Source organism: Schistocerca gregaria, chromosome 1 (genome assembly GCF_023897955.1).
Source record: "Schistocerca gregaria isolate iqSchGreg1 chromosome 1, iqSchGreg1.2, whole genome shotgun sequence".
Classification (NCBI taxonomy): domain Eukaryota; kingdom Metazoa; phylum Arthropoda; class Insecta; order Orthoptera; family Acrididae; genus Schistocerca; species Schistocerca gregaria.
This window is the reverse complement of record NC_064920.1, coordinates 579,298,049-579,325,207: the sequence shown is the minus strand read 5'-3', so window position 1 is coordinate 579,325,207 and position 27,159 is coordinate 579,298,049. Positions and strand designations below refer to the sequence as shown.

General features: G+C 39.2%; 1 protein-coding gene across 2 annotated transcripts in view; it reads right to left on the bottom strand.

Annotated features, from left to right (window-relative positions):
* Positions 1-9,296: 9,296 nt before the first annotated feature.
* LOC126356870 (uncharacterized) overlaps positions 9,297-27,159 on the bottom strand; it is a 161,632-nt gene continuing 143,769 nt past the window's right edge. The window contains exons 10-11 of one of the 2 annotated variants that reach the window (XM_050007404.1): positions 18,154-18,234; positions 10,928-11,004 (exon numbers count right to left, since the gene is read on the bottom strand). In XM_050007404.1, the coding sequence (XP_049863361.1) occupies positions 18,189-18,234 (46 nt within the window). In that variant the 3' untranslated portion in view covers positions 10,928-11,004; positions 18,154-18,188. Of the gene's footprint in view, positions 11,005-18,153; positions 18,235-27,159 lie in introns of both variants that reach the window. The other variant, XM_050007403.1, reaches the window with a different exon arrangement.

Genomic DNA, 27,159 nt, shown 5'->3' with positions numbered 1-27,159 from the left:
GCATTCAAGAAAAGCTGATGTTGATGGGAAGGATCCATATGGCACAGGCTGTGAGGCACTCACTGAAATGAAGAATGTCATGTTGGGCAGCATGCTAAGCAATGGGGTGGTCCAGTTGTTTCTTGGCCAAAGTCTGTCGGTGGCCATTCATGTGTATAGACAGTTTGTTGGCTGTCATGCCCACATAGAATGCATCACAGTGGTTGCAGCTCAGCTTCTAGACCACACGACTGGTTTCACAGGTAGCCGTGCCTTTGACGGGATAGGTGATGCTTGTGACCGAACTGGAGTAGGTGGCTGTGGGAAGATGTATGGGACAGGTCTTGCATCTATGTATACTTTAGGGACATGAACCATGAGACAAGGGGTTGAGAGCAGGGGTTGTGTAGGGATGGACAAGGATACTGTGTAGGTTCAATGGGCGGTGAAAACCACGTGGGAGGAATGGGTAGGATAGTGGGTAGGAGATTCCCCATTTCAGTGCAAGACGAGAGTCATCTGGAACTCCCATGAGCAGCACTTTATCATCTCCCCCCCCCTCCCCCCATCCTTGTATCCTTCCCCCTCCCCACCCCACCACTGGTTGCCTCTCCCATCATTCACTGCTGCTTGCAGTCTGACCTCAGCTGCCATAGATTGTGGTTTTGTGTGTGTGTATTTCCGACGAAGGCCCAGTTGGCCGAAAGCTCATTTTCTGATAGTCTTTATGTTGTACTTATCTGCGACTCAGTGTCTCCGCTATATGGTGAGTAGCAACTATTCTTTTCAGAATATTTAGAATTTTGCCTTGCTAAGATATCAGTGCCAGTACATATGTTGCCACATAATACAAGAAAGGAAATCTAGTGCAGCAGAGGATGGATGACTGTTAGTGATGTACTGACCTGCATGGAAGCATTAGACACTTTTTATAAAGAATGTAATGGAGACATTCAGGAGATAATCGTGGAAATACAAATTCACAAAATAAATGTTTCCCCAATAATTTTGCAAGAAAGCAGAAAACTAATTCATTTTGAGTAAGGAACAGAGGTGACAACCAAAATAACCGACATAGGAGAAAATGAAGTAATACATAGTATAAAGAGTAGATAATAATAACACTAATAATGCAGCAATACCTGTAGATACACTCATGGCTAATAATGTGGTAAGAAATGGAAACTATTCTGCTACATAATGCAAAACATAGAATGCCTTGGGATGGGGGACAGGATCAAGGACATGACAATATAGTAGTACGCCCATATATAGAAAGATTCATAACATTTATTCATAAAATACCTACACAGGAATGAGTGTTAGATGATGAGGAGTGTTGGACACAAACCAAAACTTATAATAGTTGGGGGAATTATATGGAAAGAAAGTAGATATTTATATAGACTCTGGCAGTGACATTTCTCTGATATCAACACATACACGCTACAGAAAGAAGACCTGTGCTCTATACTAGCAGTTATTGGTGTGTTTATTGGCAATACAAGTACATTAATTAAACAGGAAACAAGTGGTCCAATAAGTATAAGATATTTTCGGTTTACGCAAACTATTCTCACAGCGCCTAATACTAATCTACAGGTATTATTTGGTTTAGACTGGTTAGTGAGATATAAAGTAACTTTATATTTTGATACAGAATTATTGGTTTTTAAAATTAATAATAATGGAACAATAGTACAAGGTGTAAAACTTTGCTTCTGCCACTTTTCCCCCAACATCTGAGGCTCTAATGAAACAAATTGGTTACACAAGTTTCATTCAAAGTATTTTCCATCACTGGCCACTACTTTCTCCCTCCTTTCGGGCAGTATATGAACCCCACGTCGAAAAAATTGTTCATCTTTTGAAGCGATCCATGAATTCATCAAATTTGTGACGTCTTCATTAGATCGGAAGTGTGGTCAGCCAAGCCATGCGCCATTGATCTAAACAGGTGATAGTCAGAAGGAGCAATGCCTGGAGAATATGGTGAGTGGGGTAGGACATAGATTTTAACGTTTCCAAGTACGTTTTGACCTCTTTTGCAATGTGGAGTCGAGTGCTGTCACGCTGCAAAATCATTTTATCGTGGCTCTCACTGTATTGCGGACGCTTGTCTTTTAATGCTCTGCTCAAATGCATTAATTGCATTCGATAACGGGCACCTGTGATTGTTTTACTTGGTTTTAACACCTCATAGTACATGTCACTGAGCTGGCCCCACCAAATGCAGAGTATGATCTTGGAGCTGCGAATATTTGGTTTGGCCATCGACGTGGAAGCATGGCTGGGATATTCCCACGATTTTTTATTAGGGTTATCGTAATGAGCCCATTTTTTGTCCCCGGTCACAATGCGATGCAGAAATCCCTTCCGGTTTTGCCTCTAAACAAATGTTCATAAATACACAAACGCCGTTTAATGTCCCTTGATTTCAGCTCATACGGGACTCAAGTTCCTTCTTTCTGAATCATGCCCATAGCCTTGAGACATTTTGAAATGGCTTGCTGTGTCACTCCCACTAATCATGCCAATTCTTCTTGAGTTTACGCGAGTCTTCACTCAGCAGTGTATTCAATTCAGCATCGTTGAAAACATTCTCTCTTTCACCACTATGCCAGTCTACGTCGTTAAAATCACTGTTCTTGAAGCGTAGAAACCACTCAGGACACGTTCTTTCACTAATAGCATCTTTACCATATGTACGTGAGAGCATTCAACGAGACTCAGCTGCTGTTTTCTTCATACTGAAACAAAACTGTAACACTTCCCGAAAATGAAGAGAATTAGGCTCGTAAACTTACATTTTCAATCAAGAACAACTTTATGATGCATACACAAATCGACTAATGTTTGAATGAGGTTATGTTGACCGAGGTCCAAGCCAACTTCCTGACATCAGCAATTTGTTTCTTTTGACCGCTACTTACCGTTATCGCGACCTATTGGCAAAAGGCAGAAGCAAAGTTGTACACCTTGTACCAGTTAAGATAACTATGATAATGGACAAACAACATGAAGTGATGCACAGTATATTATTAATTTCAACTCCAAGATCAAACAGCAGAGAAGAAGTTATAATTTAAATGCAAATTGATGACACTCAATATCCTTTTAAGAAAGGCATAGGATAAGTACTTCGTATAGGTTTTTATAACAATGCGAAGATGACAGAGAAAAATAATAAGATGTTAGTAAAAATGTGATAAAAGCCATTGACTAGGCTGAAATAAATAAATCAATATCACATTAAAGTATATATTTGCTATTATGGGAAATATGTTATGTTAAGGAAGAGACAATATTAAAAGGAAGTGATGCTTTCTTCTATAAACTGAAATAAGTAATAAATGCTTCTATAAAAATGAAACTGTAAAGTATGATACTTACACTTCATGAATTTTAAGATTATTGATTGAAGTTAACTGACTGAAGATCATTCATTTGTGTGTGTGTAGGAGGGGGGGGGGGAGGTTAAATCTGAATCTCATTTCACAAGATATGAATTTTAGTAAAAATATGTTATCAAATCTAGTAGATTATAAAGAAAGATTGTAATTAGTTCTGTAAGTTGAGTTTCATGATATCTTTCATCTAAATGGGGGAACCTGTAGTAGAACATGATATTTTCTGGAATAACATTTTCCACTATTATCCTCTTAGGCTAATGAACAGTGTTCGTGGGAGTTGAAAACGTATTGTAGCTGTTAAATAACGGACTCCACACTGTGTGTGCACTTTTGGGACATATGTACAAATATGAAGGGCGAAATGTGAGCATAATGTATTAACAAGATGTGATGACGAGTGTGTAGTTTCGCTAGAAATGGAGTTGTTTACATTTTGCCATCACGGCTTTTGGGTGTTGTGGACTTCAGACAAGAGGTGGTCTGGATAACAGCAGTTTTGCACAATAATCTCGAACTGACTTACTCACTCACCATCTATATGGCATGCGATGAATTATTATATAGAGACTGGCTATGAGCATGTTGTAATAAGTGACCTGTTCACTATGTTGTAATGAATTATAAGAATAGCTAAATACGGAAGCGTTCTTGAAATCATGGTCATGTGATTTTGTAGTGATTTCTAGAAAGTACAAGCTCTCTTACATTCCTTGACCCTCTGCAGATGAAGTTCAGGGATCAAATCAGTGACAATGCTTAGCAGGATCACAGCATCAAGAAAATACGAGGTGTGTTTTTTAAGTAAGTACCATTCTGAAATTAAAAAAAAAGACGTGCTAAGATATCTCAATAATTTTAGTTTTAGATGAAAGCCTGTACCTTATCTAATTTTCTACATAATTTTCGTCAATATTGAGGCACTTGTCATAACGCTGTACCAGTTTTTGAATACCCTCCTCATAGAAGTCTGCCGCTTGACTTGTAAACCACTGCATCACCACTGTTTTGACTCCATCATCATCTTGAAGACGCTGACCGCCCAGGTGTTTCTTCGAGTGATGGAACAGATCGGAGTCACTGGGCACAATAGTGTGTGATCTAGAGTTTCCCATCGAAAAGATGTGATGAGATCTTTGGTCTGTGCACATCCGTCAATATTTTTGGTACCCAACTTGTGCACAATTTTCGGTAATTCAAGTGTTAGGTCGCAATGCCATACAAAACACTACGAGAAACATTAGGATAGTCATCCTGCAAGGAGGAAATTGTAAAGCGTCTGTTTTCTCTCACCTTATTGCCCACTTCCTGCACTAAACTTTCATTAACGATCAAAGGACACCCACTCCTTTGTTCATCATGTACATTTGTGCGGCCATCTTTAAATGCTCTCATCCACTTTCTTACCATTCGATCACTCATAATGTTTTCTCCGTTAACTGCACAGATCTTATGATGAATATCTATCGCTTTTAGGCCTTTAGCACCAATAAATTTTATAACAGCTTGTACTTCACAGTCGGCGGGACTCACGGAGGCATCTTAAACACTCGGTACACAACATAAACAAGGAAGAATCAGACAGTAATGGCACCAGTGCGTAGACAACAGATGTAGGTACCCAGTGTGCATGCACAGAATGCCGAACACTGCGCTGCGGTGTGGCCAAATGGTTCTTACTTAAAAAACACGCCTCATACATGAAAACATCTCATCAAGATTGAATAAGGTAACTTTTATTACCGACAGCATCAGAATGATGGATCCATACATGAAGTTGGAGTAGTTCTATCACAAGAACCCACTATTAACACACCTCAGCAACCAGAAGAATAATATCTTTTTCTGCCAGTTTGTGTACTGGATGGTATGCACTCAGATAGTAAATACATATGAAGCAAAGTCAACAAATATCTCCAAACAAAATTTGTAGTATTTGGTAAGTTTGATCTTAACTGAGTCACTTGATTTAGCAATAATTTTACTATAATATTCTGCAGATTTAAACTTCATTAATTGTCTGTGCTACAATGGAATCAGTTTTATGTTCACTTGTCTTTTCACCCATCAAAAACGAACAACTGATATCATGAACACTGCATTACACTGGGTGGTACACTATTGTTGACGCTGAATGAGACACAACATTGTATACTGTCTCATTGTGTTCCATTCCTAAGACAGGAAGCTATTTCCACAATTATCTGTTTAGACTACAGCAATTTCCCTACATAAATTGATTAGTATTAATTACCACTATTTAAAGTTTAAGCAATTTCTGAATGCTGCTGCCAAAACCAAGAATAAGGTAACGTATGCCAATTATATGAATATTAAAAAAGTAATTAAAGGTCTTGGGTATGCCATGTAATGATACTGGTATTTATGCGTTCAATGACTTAGTGTCCACAGAGTTGAGATACATGTTGCATAGAATTATATCCCCTGCATTTATTCTTAGTTGAAACACGGTGTTTGTGTCATAGCAAGAACATTTAATTACATTGCAATTATTTAATTAAGTAAGAGCAGTGCTTTTTTTCTAAAAAAAAAAGGTTGAGGGTACTCCGACATTGGGTATAATGCAGCGAAAATTACTTATAACTGAAGCATAGGATACCACCCGTCTGCTTTCAACCATAACATCATCAGCATGTCGAACTAAAAAAAAGCTCAAATGAAGCAGGCAACACTGAGAAACACCCCAAATATACAAGAGAATGTGGTATCGAACACTTCAGTTTACATCACCTCGAATGAAGCATGCTATTCTCATAAACACCGGGGGGGGGGGGGGGGGGGGGAGGAGGAGGAGGAGGTATCGTACACTTCAATTGACCTATAATACACCTCAAATGAAACAGGTGAGTCCAATCAACCATCAACAGTCAATGACATCGCTTTTTCCACCAAAAACTGCACTGGTATCGTTCGTATTGCTATTAGCAACACTAAAAGATGAAATACAAAATTTACGTCTGTGAAATTAATCTTTGGCACTCTTCCAAGTTCTCAACATCGTAAAAAAAATTACTTTGTCGATGAAAAAGTTTAGGGGTGTGCATCCCCCAGTGTTCCCCCAGAAAAACAGCACTGAGTAAGAGTATGACAACACCATTGCAGTGGCACACATACCGTAATTAACTTGAAAGGCAGCTTCCATGCAATAAATTATCAACACAAAAACATTTTTAAGATTATATGCCACTCACTTTTTCCATCTTGCACAGACTGAAAAGGAAAACACTGAAAAGGAAAACACTGAAGGTGGAATTCAATTAGCTCAGCAGAAAAGGAAGAGGTAGTGGGGATATTTCTCAGCATTACTTTAATGTTATATTTATTAATATTAAATTAACACAGTCTGTATTACAAAATAAAAATTGCTGAACAGATAGAGGAACTAATCACATACATCCTTGCTGCTTATGTGTGTTTTGCTTCTCATTGTGGGCCGTAACAAACTACATACTGGAGTTATTGTAACAAAATGGTTACCAAATGAATTACTTACAGCTTACAATTGTATTATTATTGTTTGCATCCAGGGAGTTGCATGTAAATGCTTGTAAAATGTTTTACCTGTCTCCCATAGTTCTGTTCTTGAGCTGATTGTGGAAGAAATATTGATGACATTTGCTTTTTCAAGCACACGAAAATAAACTAAATAAGAGTCTTATTACAGTTAACTGCAGTCCTATAAGTTTTGCTTTCTCATTCCACAATTGTGTATAAGAATAAATATTTACCAGCTTTTTTTTACATATCATTTCTTTACATATTAAAACTATTCTCTTCACTGGACAAATCAGCAGTACTATAAACAAACAAGAAAATATAACTGTTCCAATGGTACAATTTGCAGTGATGTTTGGAGAGTATTTCAATTATATTATTCAACTGAATATCTATCTACCATTAATAAGCTGTCATGAAAGTGAAAAAAAGCAGTGTACAACTTGAATCCACAAAGGACTGAGTACATAAAACTTATGACACTTGAAGAATTAATACTGTAATAAAGTTGCATTATGAATTTATAAGAACTCTCAACATGTAACTTTTTTTTATATCTTGATTGTCATAATTCTATGTTCACTGATATCACAATTAGCTTCAGTCCACAGAATAAGGTAAATAAAAAAAAGTAGTTAGTTAAAAATTATCATTTCCCTATGGGAGATTAACTGCACAAAAATAATTTTTTTTTACATGCGTCTCACTAATTTAAAAACTAATTCCATGCAATTTTGTAAGGTTTTATGTAAGAATAATTCACAGCCATTGCATAAAATAATACTACAATGTAGATGTGTTTCTGAACAAATGAGATTACAAACCTTTAAATCAGACACAAGCTGTGCCGGCACGCATGCAAGAGCATGCGGGAGCACGTGATCTCTCTCTCTCTCTCTCTCTCTCTCTCTCTCTCTCTCTCTCTCTCTCTCTCTCACACACACACACAATCAATTTATAAGTTAATTTTTAACAAAGAACATGAAGGCAGTATTTACTGTATATGATATAGCAATGTTGACAACAAAGCATGCTCCTCACATGTGACCAGTCCACACATTCACAGGCCAATGGGTGTACAAATTATCAAACAGTATTTTGAAAAATAAGTTTCAGATAAAATGTGTGCATGGACTGCATGTGTTCCCATGAGTCACACAGATGCACAGTAGAAAATAAAATATTTTAAAAAAAGTAATTACAAAGTAAAGCAGTCAAAATCTAAAAAATAAATGAGCAAGCTACTTCTGGCTGCAATTACAGTCATGAAGTTGACAGAGGAAAGTGTACCAACGGAGTAAGACAAAAGGAGTATGTGAAACAACAGACCCCTTTTTTGATACTTCATTTGGTGTATAAGAATCATTTAGTGCAACAAATTTCATTTGGGTTGATTATAGTTTCATTTTATGATAGCTGATGCACTGAATATTCTACTCCAGTAGGTGTTGATTGATTTAAAATATTTGACATGATACTGAGCAATGTAACCAAACTTGCTCCAAAGCAACCAGTCGGGAAAATTTTTCTTATCTCTGTTCATCCAGCCATACTTCATCTAAAACAATGCTTGCTGCTTGGATACGCCCTTGAAGAAAGAGATACCATATGTTCTTAACTTCTCTGCATAATGATCCTGAGGCAGCAGTTTAATAAATCTGATACCAAGAAATGTGGTGATTTCGACTCTATAATTTCTTGGAAAACACCAAAAAATTATTTATTGTAGAACTCTGTTATATGCTGTCCAATTAAACTGAATGATTAGTAACACATAACTTTATGATTAAAAAGTAAGCAGTGTGTTTAGTTGTTAATTTAGACACGTGTGATTTAGGGTATACCTCTGTCCATTTCCCTACTAATCTGTAGATACAAAAGAGAAAAAAAATCTGTAAAAGTCCAAAACTCACTTATACACAGGTGATATTCCTCCATTCTGTTACAAAAACTTCTAAGTAATACCACTAATTTTTTGATGTAACACTAAAATAATTGTCTGGATACTTTTTTTTATCAAAGAAATGAAACAAATAGGATTTTTAAGGAATGAAATACATTAGTCACCACCACAGAAACACAGCCCTTCCTCAGTACTCAAGGTTTTACTCCTTTCTGGGTGCCAGGGATTACAATATGTGAACATACAAACTAAACCACTTTCATTACACCAAATCTTCACAACCTCAAAAGTGCACAACATTGCAAATTTCAGCACTAGGGCTGTATGGTACTTAAAACTCTCTCTCATCTAATTCAGGAGAGTAAATAAAGTTAAATACTGTTAAATAATTCATTCATTTCACAAATATGTGTGATACAACTCAGCAAGGGTCAGGCCAGAGAAAGAATCCCTCAATCTCCTTTCAATAAGATAATTGGAACCACACATAACTAAGCAGAATGTCTTTATTCAATAAAGGATGCTCCTATAAAATTCTGCTTTATTGGGTAAATATATAGCTTTACAAAGGCAATTATATCTGCTTCATATGTGTAAGCCTCTTGATTTTTCAACATATTACACTGCCGATGCAGGATTTAAGAACAGAAAACGTACACTTAAGTGTAACGAGGAGATGGTAAATTGTCTACCATTACATCAGTCATGTGGATATCTTTCATAGCTCCTCAGGTAGGTATAGCGTTGAACTTAATATGTCGATTGATAGAAGTGATTCTTCTCATTACTAAAACAAGAGAAAATAAGCTAAATACCTTGGGCTCTAAGTCATGCCAAAATCTACAATACTGCAAAGATAGTTTGGTTTCTAGTAAAAATCTGCTCCTTTTATATCAGTGTATCCACTTTTTGAAAAAATTGCGTCACAAATATAACAAAAACAAATTTAAACTGACTTTTTTAGAAAAGTTTGTATCACCAACTACTCTTTCTTAACATAATATAACCGAAAGATTAAATTTGCATATGAAATCCTGAAGTACAAGCCAAAGCTAGTGAATGTACAAGAAAGCAAAATAAGAGTGTACAAAATCATACATTATCCAAAGTTGAAGAGGAAATCTCATTATGCCATAGAAAAATGAACATTTCCACTCTAATTATGTTACTTGGCAAATATAGTTTAATTAAGAAGAACTAGCAGATAGACTGAAAGTGTTTGTTGTTCCCTCCTGTTGATGGGTCTTTTACAGTAATAAAACTCCTTATGACAAAATGTTAATGTAACACACGTCTAGGAAGCTTTAAAATCATTATTAGCAAGAAATGAAACTTCTGCAGTCATATACAAACACGATAAATTATCATGAACACAAACATTTTCTCATATCTCTCAGTTTCATTTCAATAAAGAAAATTATTACTGTCACTACATAAGTGAGAAAACAAAAGAAAAAAGACCCTTACAAGATTTTGAATAGAGATATGAGTATTCAATACCAAGGCAAATGAAAGACAGACTGAGTCAAAAGGAAAATGGATTAGGTACACAGTTGCAAATGCAACATCAGTATCTGAAGTATTTTATCCCCTACACAAAACAAGTGGCAAACAAAGGAACAAAATAAACCGCTTACAAAGAATGAAAAAAATATTTTATGCAGCATGTTTCATTGTGCTAAAGGTAGGGTAGTGTGTATGTTCTTGCACTTTACCCTTCATAATAAAGCTATTGTCACTGTTCCTCATTTCTCATCAGGGAGGATGCTTAAGCTGTAGAACCTTGAACAAATATCAAATTTAGGCTTTTGAATGTTTTTGTTAGCTACAGTGATCCAGTCAGAGCACAAATGGAATCTATTTTCAATTCCTATTTATATAAAAACAAGAACACTGTCTGAAGTCATTCATGTGAGGCGTATGCAATGGTAAATAGTGAAACTATTATCACTACTTTAGTGTGTGTTATTTTTCTAATAAATCCAAAGCTGAATAAATCCACATTAAAGTGGTCTCACAATTGTAAAGCACATAAGTCATACACATTTTTAAAAAATCACATTTTGTTAGCTAAAGATTCACTTCTTTTTTCTTCCTTTGCGACGGCTGCGACCTTGATCAGAACGGTTGCCACCTACTTCGCCATTGCTTGAATGACTGTAAAGATTGTTCAGAAAATTCTCCAAGTCAGCTTCACTGAAAAATGTTAAGATGAACACAACTGAAAAGTTTATTCACTTTTTAATTTTTGTGTACATTAACAAATTGAAAATACAGTTACACATAGACAAATTTTTTCCCCATGCATTAAGATAAAGCTATCATCAACCCAAAGACTGGTCTGAACACCACAATGCTTTACTAGTCATGACCCTATTGCAGGTGGTGTGTTTATGACCTATGAACCAACACAGCCAGCCAGTTATAGGCAGGCCCACAGTTTACTGTGGACTCCAAACCACAGCACAACTTGGCATTTTTTACTTTAATTAGTCACTGACAGATGTGAAATAAATGATAAATGACAAACAAAAAGCCTTGAACCTTCATATTTGCATTCTGGCATGTATCAACTGAGTCACATCCCCAGGCATTACAAGTAAGATTCTCAACACTGAGATAAAATGACAAGATATTTTTTGTCAACAGACCAGTGATACAAAAGCTCAGTTCCATTCTTTAACACTAGCAGCACTTTACAGTTGTCTATTATGTACTCCAGAGTCTGGTGTCTATCCACATGTGTAAAAATTATTTCTTTAAACCAAATATAGAAAAAATGGAGTAGGCACGACAGTTCACCAACTGTTGAAAAGACAGATATCTACAAAATCTATAAACTTTAGCAATACATAGATACATTATGAGAGCAAGGTGAAATTTCTCAATTTGCTTATGAGAAAGGGTGTTCTTTTAGTTTAAAAACTCACTGAATATTTTATATAATCCTTTTAGGTCAAGGCATTTTTTCTACAGTTTATCCCTGAAATGCAATTCTGAAAGAGCAGAAAAATGCCTTCACTGAAATCAAAACTTTTTGTAGCCATAAATTTCTTCACCTTTGAGAGTATCTGGAAGTAAGAGGACACAAATCTGCAGTGTAGAGTGGATGTTCCAACAATTCGCACTTCTAATTTCTCAGTATTTTCCCCCAATGTCAAGGGCTTTTGTAGGAGATGCAAACGGAATGGACTATTAATTTGTGGTGATTTTAATGTATTTTTTTTGAAGAAATCTGACAGAAAAAGTGATCTAAAGGTGCTTTTAGCCACTTATAATTTAATATCACACACAAATTTCCCTACAAGAGTTCCTCAAGACATTTCAAACAATAAGCAGAAGTTAAACCTATTCATTCCTACCCTACAATAAATGGATTTCAGATCCTGATGCACTATAACATCATGTAACTTAGATCTATATATAGTTTAGAAACACTCTAAGAAAATAATGAGACTGAGTAATGACAGAACTACAGCATACTTTATTAAAGTTTAAAAAATGCTCACTGAGGTGGAGTTTAATCAACACATTTATATTTCTCAATAGGTTTGTGTTCATTGTTAAAATAGTTTTCCTAAAAATATAATTAAATGTCATAGTGGGAAGCCTTTAAAGAAACCTTGGATCATGTATCAGCTTCTCACAAGGAAAAAAAGGACTTGTACAAAAGAACAAGTAAAAAGCCAGAAATACTCATATTATAAATAATGTAGTACTTTGACATATCAAGAAATGTAAAAAAGCCACAATTATATCCAACTTGTCAGAAACTGGCAGATCAGACAGTAAAATCAATCAAAATGGAATGATTTTAAGAGAGATACAGAAAGAAGTCATAGAAGATGATGATATTGTTACTAAAGAAAACAGAAGCATTGTAAAAGACAGTTCATGTGTAGCAGTATTTTTTATGATTTAGTTTTTAACAGTATACTGGAAGGCGCAATGCAGAGGACATTTAGTGAAATAAAAATTAACCTCACACCCATATCCAAAATACTTAAGTTCATATAGGGTGGATAATGTGTCTAATAAGGTACTAAATAGTTGTGGCCCCGTGATATACAACATTCTTTGTCACTTACGTGTTTTCCAAAATAAATTACTATATGGCATTGTTAGGCTTCCCTACAAGAAGGATGACATCCAATACATCAATCAGTACCGCCCAGTGTAACTCCTTACATTATTTTCCAAATTTTTTAGAAAGATAACATACTCCAGAGTTGTCACCCACCTACGTATTAATATGATTTCTAGACATTCACATTTCAAATTTCAAAGTGGCCACTCTAGTGAGTTGGCTGTATATACATTTACTGAGCACATAATAAAATCATTAAATCACAAAATATCACTAGCTGGGATCTTCTGCGACTTACTGAAGGCATCTGATTGTATCAATCATAATATCTTATAAAAGAAATTAAGTTTTTTTAATGAGACACGTAGTTCCACATATGCCTGGTTTTGTTCTTATGTAAAAAAGAAAACAGACTGTGCTAAGTTAACCTATGCTTTTCAAGTAATACAAAAGAGGATGCCATATCATCTGCTTGGGGAGAAATTACAATGACAGTCCTCCGCATTTGCTCATTGGGCCACTACTGCTGCTTTAGGTTAATAATCTGTCATCTTTATTTGAATCAGGAGCCACAATTATTCCAGTTTGCAGATGACACAACTATTGTTCTGAATCCAAGAAAAGACATATCAACAGAGAAAATAGAAAAATAAGTTCTTGTAAAAGTTACTAAATGGTCTTTGCATAAATGGGCAAACTTTAAAATAAAAGGTCAAAAATATCTCTCCTCCTATTAAATTAGTATAAAGTAAAAGCTAAGTTCCACATTCTGGCCCTAGACAAGCCAACTGGATCCGACAGACTGCTGTGTCATCCTCTGCCAATGGTGTCATCAGAAGCAGTATAGAGGTGACTGTGGTCAGCACACCGCTCCATTTCTTGATCTGGGAACCACTACTAATTGATCGAGCAGGTCCTCAATTGACCTCACAGTCCTCTCACCAAGGAAAAACTTGCGGGCCACTTAGCTACAGAGGCAGACATTATGCTAGACACCAACAATAGGTAATAAACAGGGTATAAAATAGTTAGTCCTTCGACTGCATATTGATGAAAACTTAAAGAGGAAAAACCATATACTAAACCTGCTAAAATATTTGTTCTGTTACTTTTGTCATAAGTACGAGGTGTGTTTTTTAAGTAGGGCCTGTTTTGTTGTAGACACTAGTAGTTTGCATGCATACTGCAACGAACGCGTGTGTCGTGTACTGGCATGCCTCGGGAACAACTGTGCTCAGTTCCAGCTCTGTAGCGAACCTGTACGGTTCTGTTCTGTGCTTTCAAAATGTCTAAGACTATCAACTCGCCCGCCGTGTGTGAGGTTCACTCAGCGATATGGTTTTTGTCAGTAAGGAAAGTGCCTGCATCGGAAATTCATCAACAGATTTGCGAAGTATATTGTGATACTGTTATGAGTGAAAGCAAAGTGAGCAAGTGGGTACGAGAATTCAAAGATGGCTGTGACAACATCCATGATAAGGACCGCTCCAGTCGCCCTTCTTTGATTACAGATGATTTGGTGGCTTCAGTTGAAGCGAGGATTCGTGAGAACAGGCGCTTCACAATAACAGGTCTCTCAAACAAGTTTCCTGACGTGCCAAGATCACAGCTTTACAACAGTGTTTCTGAACACCTAAAGTTTAGGAAACTGTGCTCCTGTTGGGTCCTGAAACTTCTAACAGAGGACCACAAAAACCAAAGATTTGAGTGTGCGATGAAGTTCTTGACTTGTTATCACGAAGAAGGTGACGGCTTTTTGAGTCAGATTGTAACTGGAGACGAAACATGGGTTTCGCATATCACGCCCCAATTGAAGCAACAGAGCATGGAATGGACACACACACACACACACACACACACACACACACACACACACACACACACACACTTGTAAAGGTGAAGGCCAAACAGACTCTGTCCCAGCGCAAGATCATGGCATCGGTGTTTTGGGATAGACATGATGTTTTGTTGGTCGACTTCAGGCAACAAGAAACCACTATCAATGCAGAAGCATACTGCCAAACCCTGATAAAGCTACTCAGGGCGATTCAAAACAAAAGACACGGCATGCTGACAAAGGGAATAGTCCTTATCCATGACAATGCAAGACTTCACACTGCAGGTCAGACACACGATTTATTGGACAGTTTTGGCTGGGAAGTTTTAGACCACCCACACTACAGTCCTGATCTTGCGCTGAGCAATTGCCATCCGTTCCTCCATCTCAAACAACACCTCAGTGGCAACCATTACAATGACGACGACATGAAAATGGCAGTGAACTCTTGGTTATTGGAGCAGGCAGCAAGTTTTTATGAAGAGGGCATTTTAAAATTAGTTGAGAGGTATGATACATGTTTGAACAAACTTTGTAACTATGTCAAAAATAGTGTGAAATATGTACTTTCTGAAAATAAATTTACTTTTTTGAATAACCGTTCATTGTGACTTATGTTCAAATGGACCTTACTTAAAAAACACGCCTCATATAATTGCCAACTTTGGGGATTCAGAAGTCAGGAAGTTAATACACTTTGCACATTCTCATTCACTGAAGCCTCATAGGATAGTATTCTGGAGAAACCACTAACTTAGCTAAAAAGTATTCATTGTACAACAGAAATTAATTAAACAGTGGCAAATCCAGGATGTAATGTAACAATATTTAGAAAAGGATAGTTCCTACTCACCATATAGTGGACATTCTGAGTCACAGGTAGATACAACAAAAAGACTGATGGAAACGAGCTTTTTGGTCAACAATGCCTTATTTGAAATTAGACCACACACACACACACACACACACACACACACACACAAGACCACGGTCTCCGTCAGCTGAAGCCAGATTGTGACCAGCAGCGCATGATGAGAGGCAACCGGGTGGGGGGGAGGGAGTTAGGAGTGGCATGGGGGGGGGGGGATAGCAGGAATGGGAACAGGGAGGCCTAGATGGGTAAGGACAATGATTAATGAAGGTTGAGGCCAGGAGGATTATGGGAACGTATGATATATTGCAGGGAGAGATCCCACGTGCGCAAATCAGAAAAGGTGGTGGTGTTGAGAAGGATCCAGAAGGCACAGGCTGTGAAGCACTCACTGAAATAAAGAACATCATGTTTGGTGATGAGCTCAGCAACAGGTTAATCCAACTGTTTCTTGGCCACAGTTTGTTGGTGGCCATTCACAGGGACAGACAGCTTGGTTGTCATGCCCATGTAGAATGCAGCACTGTGTTTACAGCTTAGCTTGCAGACCTCATGACTGGTTTCACACGTAGCCTTGCCTTAGACGGGATAGGTGATGGTTGGTTAGTTGGTTAATTTGGGGGAGGGGACCAAACAGTGAGGTCAACGGTCCAACCAGAATAGGTAAGGATAAGGAAGGAAGTCGGCTGCGCCCTTTCAAAGGAACCATCTCAGCATTTGCCTAGAGTGATTTAGGGAAATCATGGAAAACCTAAATCAGGATGGCCAGATGCGGGTTTGGACCGTCGTCCTCTTGAATGTTAGTCCAGTGTGCTAACTGCTGTGCCACCTCGCTTGGTTCATCGGGTGTTGGAAAAAGTAGTGTTCAATACCCATAAGACCATGGGCATTAGGGATGTTTGTGTAACAGGAGGCGTCGTCAGTAACGACGAGCAGGTCACCTTGTGGTAAAGGAAGAGGAACTGTGGAGAGTCGGTGGAGGAAATGGTTGGTATGTTTTATATAGGAGGATGGGTTGCAGGTAATAGGCTGAAGGTGCTGGTCTACAACAGCAGACATTCTCTCATTGGGGGCCAGTAATTGCCAGAAAGGGGTAGCTGGGTGGTTGAGTTTATGGACCATAAGAAGCATATAGAAGCGTGGGGAATAGCAGGGGTGAGGAGAGATATAGACAGCGGGGAGAGGTTCTGGGATGGGCCTAAGGATTTGAGGAATCACTGGAGATCTTGCTGGATTTTTGGAATAGGGTCATTGTGGCAGGATTTGTAGGTGGATGAATCTGACGGCTGGTGGAGTCATTCTAGCAGTTAATTCTGGTGGTTCAAAACAGCAGTGGTGGAGCCTTTGTCAGCAGATAGGATTATAAGGTCAGAATCAGTTTTTAGATGGTGGGTTGTGGTTCTTTCTGTGGAAGTAAGGTTAGCTTGCATGTTGAGGGATTTAGGGAATGATGAAGAGGCAAGGTCTGAAGTTAAGAAATTCTGGAACATTAACAGGGATGGTTTGGTGACAGTGAGGGTGGATCATGGTGTTGGATGGAGGGCTGAACTGAGTCAGGCAAGGTTCAACACTGATGTGTGTGTGTGTGTGTGTGTGTGTGTGTGTGTGTGTGTGTGTGTTTTTTAGAAGGCTTTGGTGGCTTAAAGCTTAGTTTCCTACAGTCTTTTTGTTGTGCCAACCTGTGACTATGCAACTACGGTACATAGCAACTAATATTGCTACATTCTATATTGGATTTTCCATTGTTTGTTTTTGTCTGGCAGTTTTTCTTCCATCCTAACCCAGTGCTGTTTTCCTTTGTTGCTACTTTCTAATGCGTAACTATACTCAGTGTCCACCCTGCTTTCTCTTCTTTCCTGTGTTTCTCTTGTCACCTTACAAATTGAACTGCACTCTTTAATTATGAGGCACACTTATAAACTATCTCGGCAGTGCTCAACAGACAGCTGTAAGACCATGCTAATTGTTGGTACAGCATCTCAAGTCCCACATTATTCCCACAGATAGCATTAATCCTATATCTGCAAACTGATCATGCTTCCCGTGTCACTCTCACATATTTCTGCATGTTATTTCCCGTACCCTTCCTGAGCTACATGAATTTGTATCTCATCCTACCAACCCCACCGCATCCCCCCACTCCTTCTCTTCTCTATTCCAGTTCTCACCTACTAACTTCACCCAATGTAGTCACATTTGCCATCCCTTTTCTTCACTTATTCACCCACAGACCAGCACCCCACATTAAAATCTTTGTATTTATTTTTGTCTCACTGTACCTTTATGCCAATTTTATTTGATTTTTGCCTTACACTATCGGCCTAATCCCTTGATTTAATCTAGTGTTTGGGTGTATTTTTACAGGTTTTTTTTACGAATTTTTTTGCACATAATTTTACGTTATTTACGTTTTCTTATACCTTTTTATCCACCACCATGGATCCCTGCTCCTTCCATCTGTGACAATACACAAAAGTTTTGTTATTCCTGGCCAGAACCCAACACCACATATGGTTTGTAAGTAATTACTCGGTTTATGGAATCTCTTACCATCTCCGGCTGCCACCCTTCCTTCCAAGATGACTTCATCTGTTCAGATTCCGCTGATCCTTAATCCTCACCAACATAGTCCTGCAAAACCACATCAGTCAGTCCCAAACTTCCATGCAATACCTTCTCTCCACCCACAAAATTCTTCTGCTGTGCAATTTCAAGTTCCTGGAACTCAAACAGACAAACTCTTGTTCTACAGGAACTAGAGCTACATGCACAGCACCACCTCAAAAAACCCTCCACCCTGTTCACTTCCTACTCCCTTCTTGGACTACCTATATTCACCACCTTTACAATGACCGCTAAACCTCTCTCACTTTCCCTCATAGCTTACAAATACTGTCTCACAGACCTACAACATTTACCCCACCCTCAAAAACTCCCTCCCACCACCACCACCACACAGAAACCAGAACCTAAACAGACCTGAAACAGTCATGAACCTTTCTTCCAAGTGACATAGCCCCGCAGAAGTATCAGTCCTTTCCAAAGGGTTCACTTTTTGCCTCACTTCTGAATTGTATCATGCACGAATTCTTAAAAACCTCTCCTTCTCCCGGTCCCTACAGTGCAAAACATTCGCCACGAACCCTACCAATCAGACTCAACCAGAAACCAATATTAAACCCTATCTGACTCATTTCATTCCTCCATACAAGTGTGATCACTCCCACTGCCCCCTAATCAACTCCTGTTAACTTCCCAGAACTTTCTTAACCTTCTTCCTTGCCTCACCATCATTTTCCAAAACCCCTCAACATGCAACCTAACCTTACATCTGCAAAAACTGATCCTGATCTTATAATCCTACCTGCTAACAAAGACATCACTGTTGTTGCTGTTTTGAAGTACAAGGATTACCTGACAGAAAGATTCTGCCAACTGTCAGATTCGTCCACCTATGAACCCTTCAACAGAGAACCCATTACAGAAATCCAGAAGGATCTCCAGTCTCTCATCAAATCCTTAGGCCCGTCTCAGAAATTCTCTGAGTAATCCATTTCTCTCCTCACCCCTGCCACTACCCACACTCATACCTCCTACATGCTTCCTAAAGTCCACAAACTCAACCACCCAGGATGCCCCATTGTGGCAGTTACTGGGCTTCCATCGAGTGAATCTCCGCTCTTGTAGCCCAACACCTTCAGCCTATTACCCACAACCTGTCCTCCGATATAAAAGATACCAACCATTTCCTCCACAGACTCTCCACAGTTCCTCTTCCTTTACCACATGGTGACCTGCTTGTGACTCTTGATGAAATCTCCCATTGCACTAACATCCCTAATGCTCATGGTCTTACTGCTATTGAACACTACCTTTTCCTATGCCTAACGATTTCAAAACCAACCATCTCCTTCCCAGTCAGCATGATAAACTAAATCCTCCCTCACAATTACTTCTCCTTTGAAGGAATTACCTATAAACAAAGCTGGGATACGGCTATGGCCACCATCCTGTACCAACCTAGTCATGGGCCATCCAGAGGAATCCTTCCTGAACACCCCTCACCTGGTTCTGATTCACTGATGACATCTCTGTGATCTGGATCGAGGGTGAGGACACCCTATCCAAGTTCCTCCAGAACCTCAACACTTTCTCTCTCATTCGCTTCACCTGGTCCTACTCAACCCAGCATGCCACTTTCCTTGATGTTGACCTCCACCTCAAGTACCTCTGTCCATGTCAAACCTACCAAAAACCAGCAATACCTCCACTTTGACAGCTACCACACATTCCATACCAAGAAGTCCCTTTCATACAGCCAAGCCACCTGCTGTCATCACATCTGCAGTGAAGAGCAGTCCCTCTCACTGAGGCCTTCACAGATTAATAGATCTACAATGCCTTATCGTTTCAATCACCCACTACCTCCCAAAGTCCCACTGTCTGGCCACAAAGGAGCATTTCCCTCACGGGTCAGTACCACCCAGGACTGGAGCAACTGAATTACATTCTCCACCTGGGTTTCAGCTACCTTTCATCTTGCCCTCAAATGAGAAATGTCCTACCCAAGACACTTCCCACGCATTCCCCAGTGATATTCAGCCACCCACCAAACCTACACAATATTCTTGTCCATCCTCAAACAATCCATGCTCACAACTCCTTGCCTCATGGTTCATATCCCTATAATAGATCCAGATAAAAGACCTGTTCCAAACATCCTCCCCCCATTACCAACACCAGTCTGATCACAAACATCACCTACCCCATCAAAGGCAAGGCTACCTGTGAAACCAGTCATGTGGTCTACAAGCTAAGCTACAACCAATGTGCTGTTTCCTATGTGGGCATGACAAACAACAGGTTATCTGTCTGCATCAATGGCCACTAACAAAGTGTGGGCAAGAAACAGCTGGATCACACCGTTGCTGAGCAAGCCACCGAGCACGACATTCTTCATTTCAATGAGTGCTTTACAGCCTATGCCATCAGTTTCCTCCCCACCAACACCAGCTTTTCTTAATTGAGCAGGTGGGAACTCTTCTTGCAATATGCTGTAAATTCCCATAACAGTCATGGCATGCACACCTGCTTGTTTGTGTGTCTATGCTGCCAAATTTCAAAGAAGCCCTTGTTGGCCGAAAGCTCACTTTCTGACAGTATTTTTGCTGTGCCTATCTGCGACTCAGCATCTCTGATACGTGGCGAGTAGCAACTATCCTTTTGACAGGAAAGGAATTACATTTGTGTGTGTGATTCACACACACACATCTTGCAGGTAGCACTATAAGCACGTAGAACATTAACCCAAGCTGTACAGAACATTAACTCACTTATGAAATTTGTTTTCAATAACCCATCTGAGTTTCAGAGTAACAGATATATTCACAAGTACAGCAATAGAAGGAGAATTGATCTGCATTACCCTTTAATGAATCTCAATTTGGAATTGCTTTATATCCAATAGTACCAGAAGACATTTGGGATCTTGTGACTGTGAATTTGTTTGGTCCACTGCCTCACAGCTGCAGAGGAAAGGCATACATTTTTTTGTGATGGTTGAATATTAATTGGCATTGGTGAAACTATACCTTTTAAAAAGGGATAAAGCAAATATTGTAATAGACACAATGAGGTATCATTATTTTAGAATGCAGGGAAAACCAAAACTTGTATTTCAGTTACAGATCTCAGCTCACTGCATAGATATTCAAACCATTTTAGCTCGGCAAAATGTACACCATATATTGATTTTGACATACAATCTGCAAGAAAATCCTGAGGAATTATGCGTGAACTAGGTTGACTTTGCAGAACCTATTCTGCAAAAAGGCTTTCAAAGTGCATGAAGTTAATTGAGGAACTTGAGAGGGTGCTAAATGAAATGACACATTCAGTTATGAAATTGGCCCCTGGAGAGGTAGTAGGACATAAACCTGAAGGAAAACCACTCCCCAAATGGGTAAACTGGCCTCTGTATTGACCTGACACACAAATACAAACAACAAACACAAAAGAATGTTTGGTCACGGAAGGAGCAAAATGGAAGAAATGATGTGAACACAGGAACAGCCATAGGAATAGCATAAAAAGTCAGGAAGTAGTAGAACAATTATGTCCACTATATGAAGGACCTTTTGCCTGGTTATCAATACGCTAGACTCCAAGGCAATGGTGCTAGCCAATTCCATTACTGGAAAGATCAAAGAAATGTTTAGCACACAACATGCAAAATTATTTGTGTGTGTGTGTGTGTGTGTGTGTGTGTGTGTGTGTGTGTGTGTGTGTGTGTGTGTGTGTGTGTGTGTGTGGGCGCGTGCGTATACCTGTCCTTTTTTTCCCTTAAGGTAAGTCTTTCCGCTCCCGGGATTGGAATGATTCCTTACCCTCTCCCTTAAAACCCACATATACTATACCCTTTAATGTGTGAACAGCAATAGTGGTGCATATTGGTGAAGTGTAAAGGAGTGGAGACCTGTGGAAAGCCTGCAAATAATTACTGATGGCTTAATACCCTTTTCTTTGTTAAGTGGAAGTACCAATTTACTGGTTGAAATGCAGCTCATATAGAACATTTTATCAGAAAAGGAAATGCTAATATTAGGGGTGTTGGAGGAAGAAGGACATCCTATGAGAATCTTTTGCTATGAGAGATATGTTCTAAATTAAAGATTGCGTCAATCCTCTGACAAGTTTCTATATTATGATTACTAGTATATAATTTTATTCATATTTATGGTTGGATTTCATAGGTTTAATTTATTGAGCAGTGATAACTGATAAGAGTTTGTGCTGTTTTCTACGGAGTGGTAACATCAAAATAGTACAGGTTTTGTGCACAGGAATATCTACTGTTTGGAATTTTCTCAATGACAATGTGGTTGGTATTTTTCTAAGGATGGTTAGGTTAGTTGTAGTATGAGTACTCAAGCTTATTTTCATTTTTTCAATACCTAGCAAATTTAAGAAAGGGCTGCATGTGTAGTTAGTCTAGTCAAGACATTTTAAATGATATTGCACCAGAAAGAACTTAACATTAACATTTTCCTAAATAGGAAATAACACTAATATTTATAACGAAACATGCGGTATCTCATGAATGTGAAGGGAATTTTCTTTGTATAACAGCGTAAAAGAAGTGGGTTACCAAAAAAAGACTACGGGAATTAAGAAAGGGCAATAGAACCTTTGTTGTAGTAAGTGGAAGATTTGGTACTACCATTGGAAGACCAAGAGGACATCTCCATTGTAGTAAATGGAATATCACGGTAGGTTAGAAGTGACAGGTTCCTTAAAGTAGAACTTAACTGCACACGGTGACTAAGTTTCAGTTAAAGATACAGGCTGTACATCAAGTCTGGGAACACTTTCAATTACTGTTCCACAAGAATTGAACACTGTACAGATGTCATACATATTGCATTTTGAAGAGAAACTCTGGAAGTTTTTTCACAAACATTCAATATGCAAACCATGAGTGACCTGGCAGACATCAATAAGGTAATCGAATTCTTGCCATACCCGTCCCAGCATGCCATCAACGACTGTGGCAGTCACTTCTCCTATTCTCTCTCGGAGCTCTGCTGCATCATGTGGTAGAGGCGATACATACATCATATCTTTAATGTGTCCCCAGAGAAAAAAGTCGTACAGAGTGAGATCTGGTGACAGGGGAGGCCATTTCATGAAACATGTTGTCCCCTTCTACAGCGCGGCCAATCCATTGATGCAGCACCTCCATGTTCATGTACCCACAAACTTCAAGATGAAAATGGGATGGCGCCCCATCCTGCTGAAAGATGAACAGAGTCCGATTGAATTTGAGGCATCAGCCATTGCTGCAACATGTCCAAGTAAGAATATCCAGTGAAAGTGCTCTCGGTGAGTAAGAATGGCCCATACAGTTTTTGATGTGACAAGGCACAAAAAACATTTACCTTGGGGACTCATACTCAAATTTAATGCATTCGTGTGGATGCTTTGTACCCCAGATTCAACAATTATGCCTGTTCACTTTCCCATTAGTGCGAAAAGTGGCTTCGTCGCTAAAAATTAAGCAATCAATGATGCCATCCCCACCCTCATTCAGTTGTTGCAAACTGTGAACAAAACTCAAAACGCTTGTCTTTGTTGTCATCTAAGAACTTCTGCACTAGCTCCAATCTGAATGGTTTCACAGACAGCTTCTGTTCCAGAACTTCTGCACTAGCTCCAATCTGAATGGTTTCACAGACAGCTTCTGTTGCAGAACTTTCCATACTGTCACTGGAGCCATTTCGAGTTCACATGATGCACAACACCCTCATTTCTTTGGACTCTTTATGAATGTCTCTTGTATGTGCTCCACATTCACTTCACTCACACTGGTTCGTCCGCTTCTCTTTGCCAGGCACAAGCAACCCGTCATAACGAATTTGTTGTGCCAGTAGAAAATGGCTTTACTTATTGGTGGTTTCTTACCATACTTGGTTCTAAACATCCGTTGAATAGCTGTAGCACAGTTGTTTTTGTCGAACTCCAACACACACAAAGCTCGCTCTGCACCTGAACTCGCCACATATGTGACTAGCACCGACTATTGGCAAATTACCAGACATATACATAAAAGGGGGGGGGGGGAGGGGGGACTTTCAGGGTTTCTCTTCAAAATAACATATGTATGATATCTGTACAATGTTTGGTTCTTGTGCAATAAATAACTGAAAGTGTTCTCAGATTTTATGTACACTCTGTATGTATTACGGCATTAGTGTAACTGATGGCATTGGCTAAAAAATAGCCAGACAGATTTTTTAACAGAAGGAAAAACACTACACTGCTGAATCATGTTACACCTCTCTCTCCACTCCTGCTATTCATCCATGCGCCAACCCATCAGTCAAGCTGTGTGTCTGTGTGTGTCCATAGCCTGGCAAAAATTTTGAAAGAGCATCAGATTAATGTGAAATTTTGAGTGAAACTTGGAAAGACAGCTAGACATCCATTCTTTATTGAAACAAAGGTTTGGTGATGACCATCTTTCACACACTCAGATTTCTGAGTGGATTAAGTGGTTGAAAAAGGGATGAGAAGAGATTGAAAATGAGTCGCATTTAAGGCATTAGGGAAATCATCAACAATAAAAATGGGCGAAAACATTGAAAGGAGTGGAGATTTAATCTGAAAAGACTAGCGGTTGAGTATTCATGTGATTGCTGGTACTATAAGAATTGACAAAGAAACAATCCTACAAATTTTCACATAAGAAAAGTTTGTTCAGAAATGGTTCCGAAGAACCTGTTGTCTGTCAAGTTGTTCCTGGCTAAGCATGGGATCTCTGTGTTGTAACATCCATTCTACTCTCCAAATTTGCTCCATGTGATAGTCTTCTGTTTTTGAAAGTGAAATTTGTATTGAAAGGAACCAAATTTGAGACAGCTGAAGCCATGGAAAAAAACCCTGAAATGAGATCATCCCTTGACAAAATTCTCCCCACACCACCCAGAGTTGCCTTTCGTCGCCCCCCCCCCTAACCTCAATAACATCCTTGTTAAAACCTACAATATTCCCAGACTACCTTCTCTACCCAGCGGTACCTACCCCTGTAACCGACCCCGCTGCAAAACCTGCCCCATGCATCCCCCCACAACCACCTACTCCAGCCCCACTACTGGTAAAACATACACAATTCAAGGCACGGCCACATGTGAAACCACACATGTCATTTATCAGCTGACATGCCTGCACTACACAGCCTTTTACATTGGTATGACAACAACTAAACTGGCTGAGCGCATGAATGGACACAGACGAACTGTCCGCCTAGGAGATGTCCAATACCCAGTAGCGGAGCATGCCCTCCAGCATAATTCTAGGGACCTAGGAACCTGCTACACCGTATGTGCCATTTGAATTCTCCCACCCAACACCAGTCCCTCTGAACTGCGGAGATGGGAACTTGCACTCCAACACATCCTTTCATCCCGCCATCCCCCTGGACTGAACCTATGTTAAACATCCTCACTCCCATTTACTCTTCAGTATTATCCTCTTTCCCTTTCCTCTTTAGCCATTCATGCATCTTTTCATCCTACATCTTTATACTATATACCTCTTTACTTCTGTATGCATCCTGTTTGGTTTGAAGCTGGCACAGTACCTACAGTAGAATATCTTTGGCTTCCCTCTGACAACCATGCCTCCATCCTTGCTACCCTCCCTGTTTTCCTTTCCCTGTTGCTTCATAACCTGGGTTGTGAGTAACTAAATCCACTTTCCTTTCTTCCCTTTCTTTCCCCTCTCTCCTCCCTGATGAAGGAACATTTATTCCGAAAGCTAGGAACTTAAATTTTCAGTTGTTTTTTGTGTATCTATCGGCTGTACTGAGCTGAGGTAAGTACTGGCCAGCCCCTCTATCTCTTTGTTAGTATTTGTTTCACATCTTTATATAAGATTTTCCATTAATTATTTACAACAAAAAGACTGCTATACACGACAGCTTTCAGCCAAATGTTCTTCTTTTAACGATGGAGAAACACACGTTCATATAAGCAGAACACACACACACATAACCACTGAGTTTGTGGCGGGAGATATGTTATGTCGTAAGAATCCAATGAAAGTGTTAGGACACAGGTCACTATCTTATAGGGAACAGCTTCCTAACCCCTCCACTGAGCCTCTGAAAGATATCTGAATATAATTGCACCAAGCACCGAATAAGGCGATGTGTAGCCTCTGACGCTGGTGGGGTTGAAGGATAAGCGAACAAAACAACCGGACTAGGTATCCACAGGGGAGTCAGAAACATGTACCCAGTCATCGGTGAAACAAGTAGAAGAGCTGTATGGAAATACAGTCAGTCAGAGTTCTTGCAGAGTAGAAAGTACATGTTAGACAAGAAGCAGTCACAGATGGAGGCAACCAGTGTTTGGCTGAAGTCGATGAGAACAAGTTGGATAGTTGCAAGGGTTCTTGTGATCTCAAAATTCATATCAGAGTTTCAGTGAGTGTTTTTTGTTTGCTTTAGTGTGGAGGCACTTCAGCAAGGGAAGTCATTCTGTAACTTGAGATTAGGAAATAAACTTAGAGGTTAATTGTATTCTGAGTTGCTTATCAACCCCATCATCTATCCACCTAATCGCATTTCCATCAGACGACCAAGTCTCCCTCTCCTCTCACTTTCATCAACCAACTGAATTCCCTGTGGCTAGAGCCCCTATTGCTCAATCCCTTGTCATACCCACCTTGGCATGTGACAATCCCATCCTGAATCCGTGCTTCACGCATGTCTGTTCAGAAAAGAATCCCTATGTACCTAAAACTTAGCTCCACATCATGTTCGTTAAATATTGTGTAATTCAGGTTTGTGAGCAACTGACCAGCTAACAAACAATGGCAGGTGAATGGGTGGGGAGGGGAAGGAGGAGTAAGAGCAAGGTAGCTCCACTACTAGTGTTAGTTCCGATGTGCTTCGCAGTGTCTAACTATTGCCTTTTGTGACATATTTATTTTCTTAGATAGTTACATTGACAAGAATTGACAATGAAATGAAACTTACATTTCTGTAATTGGTTA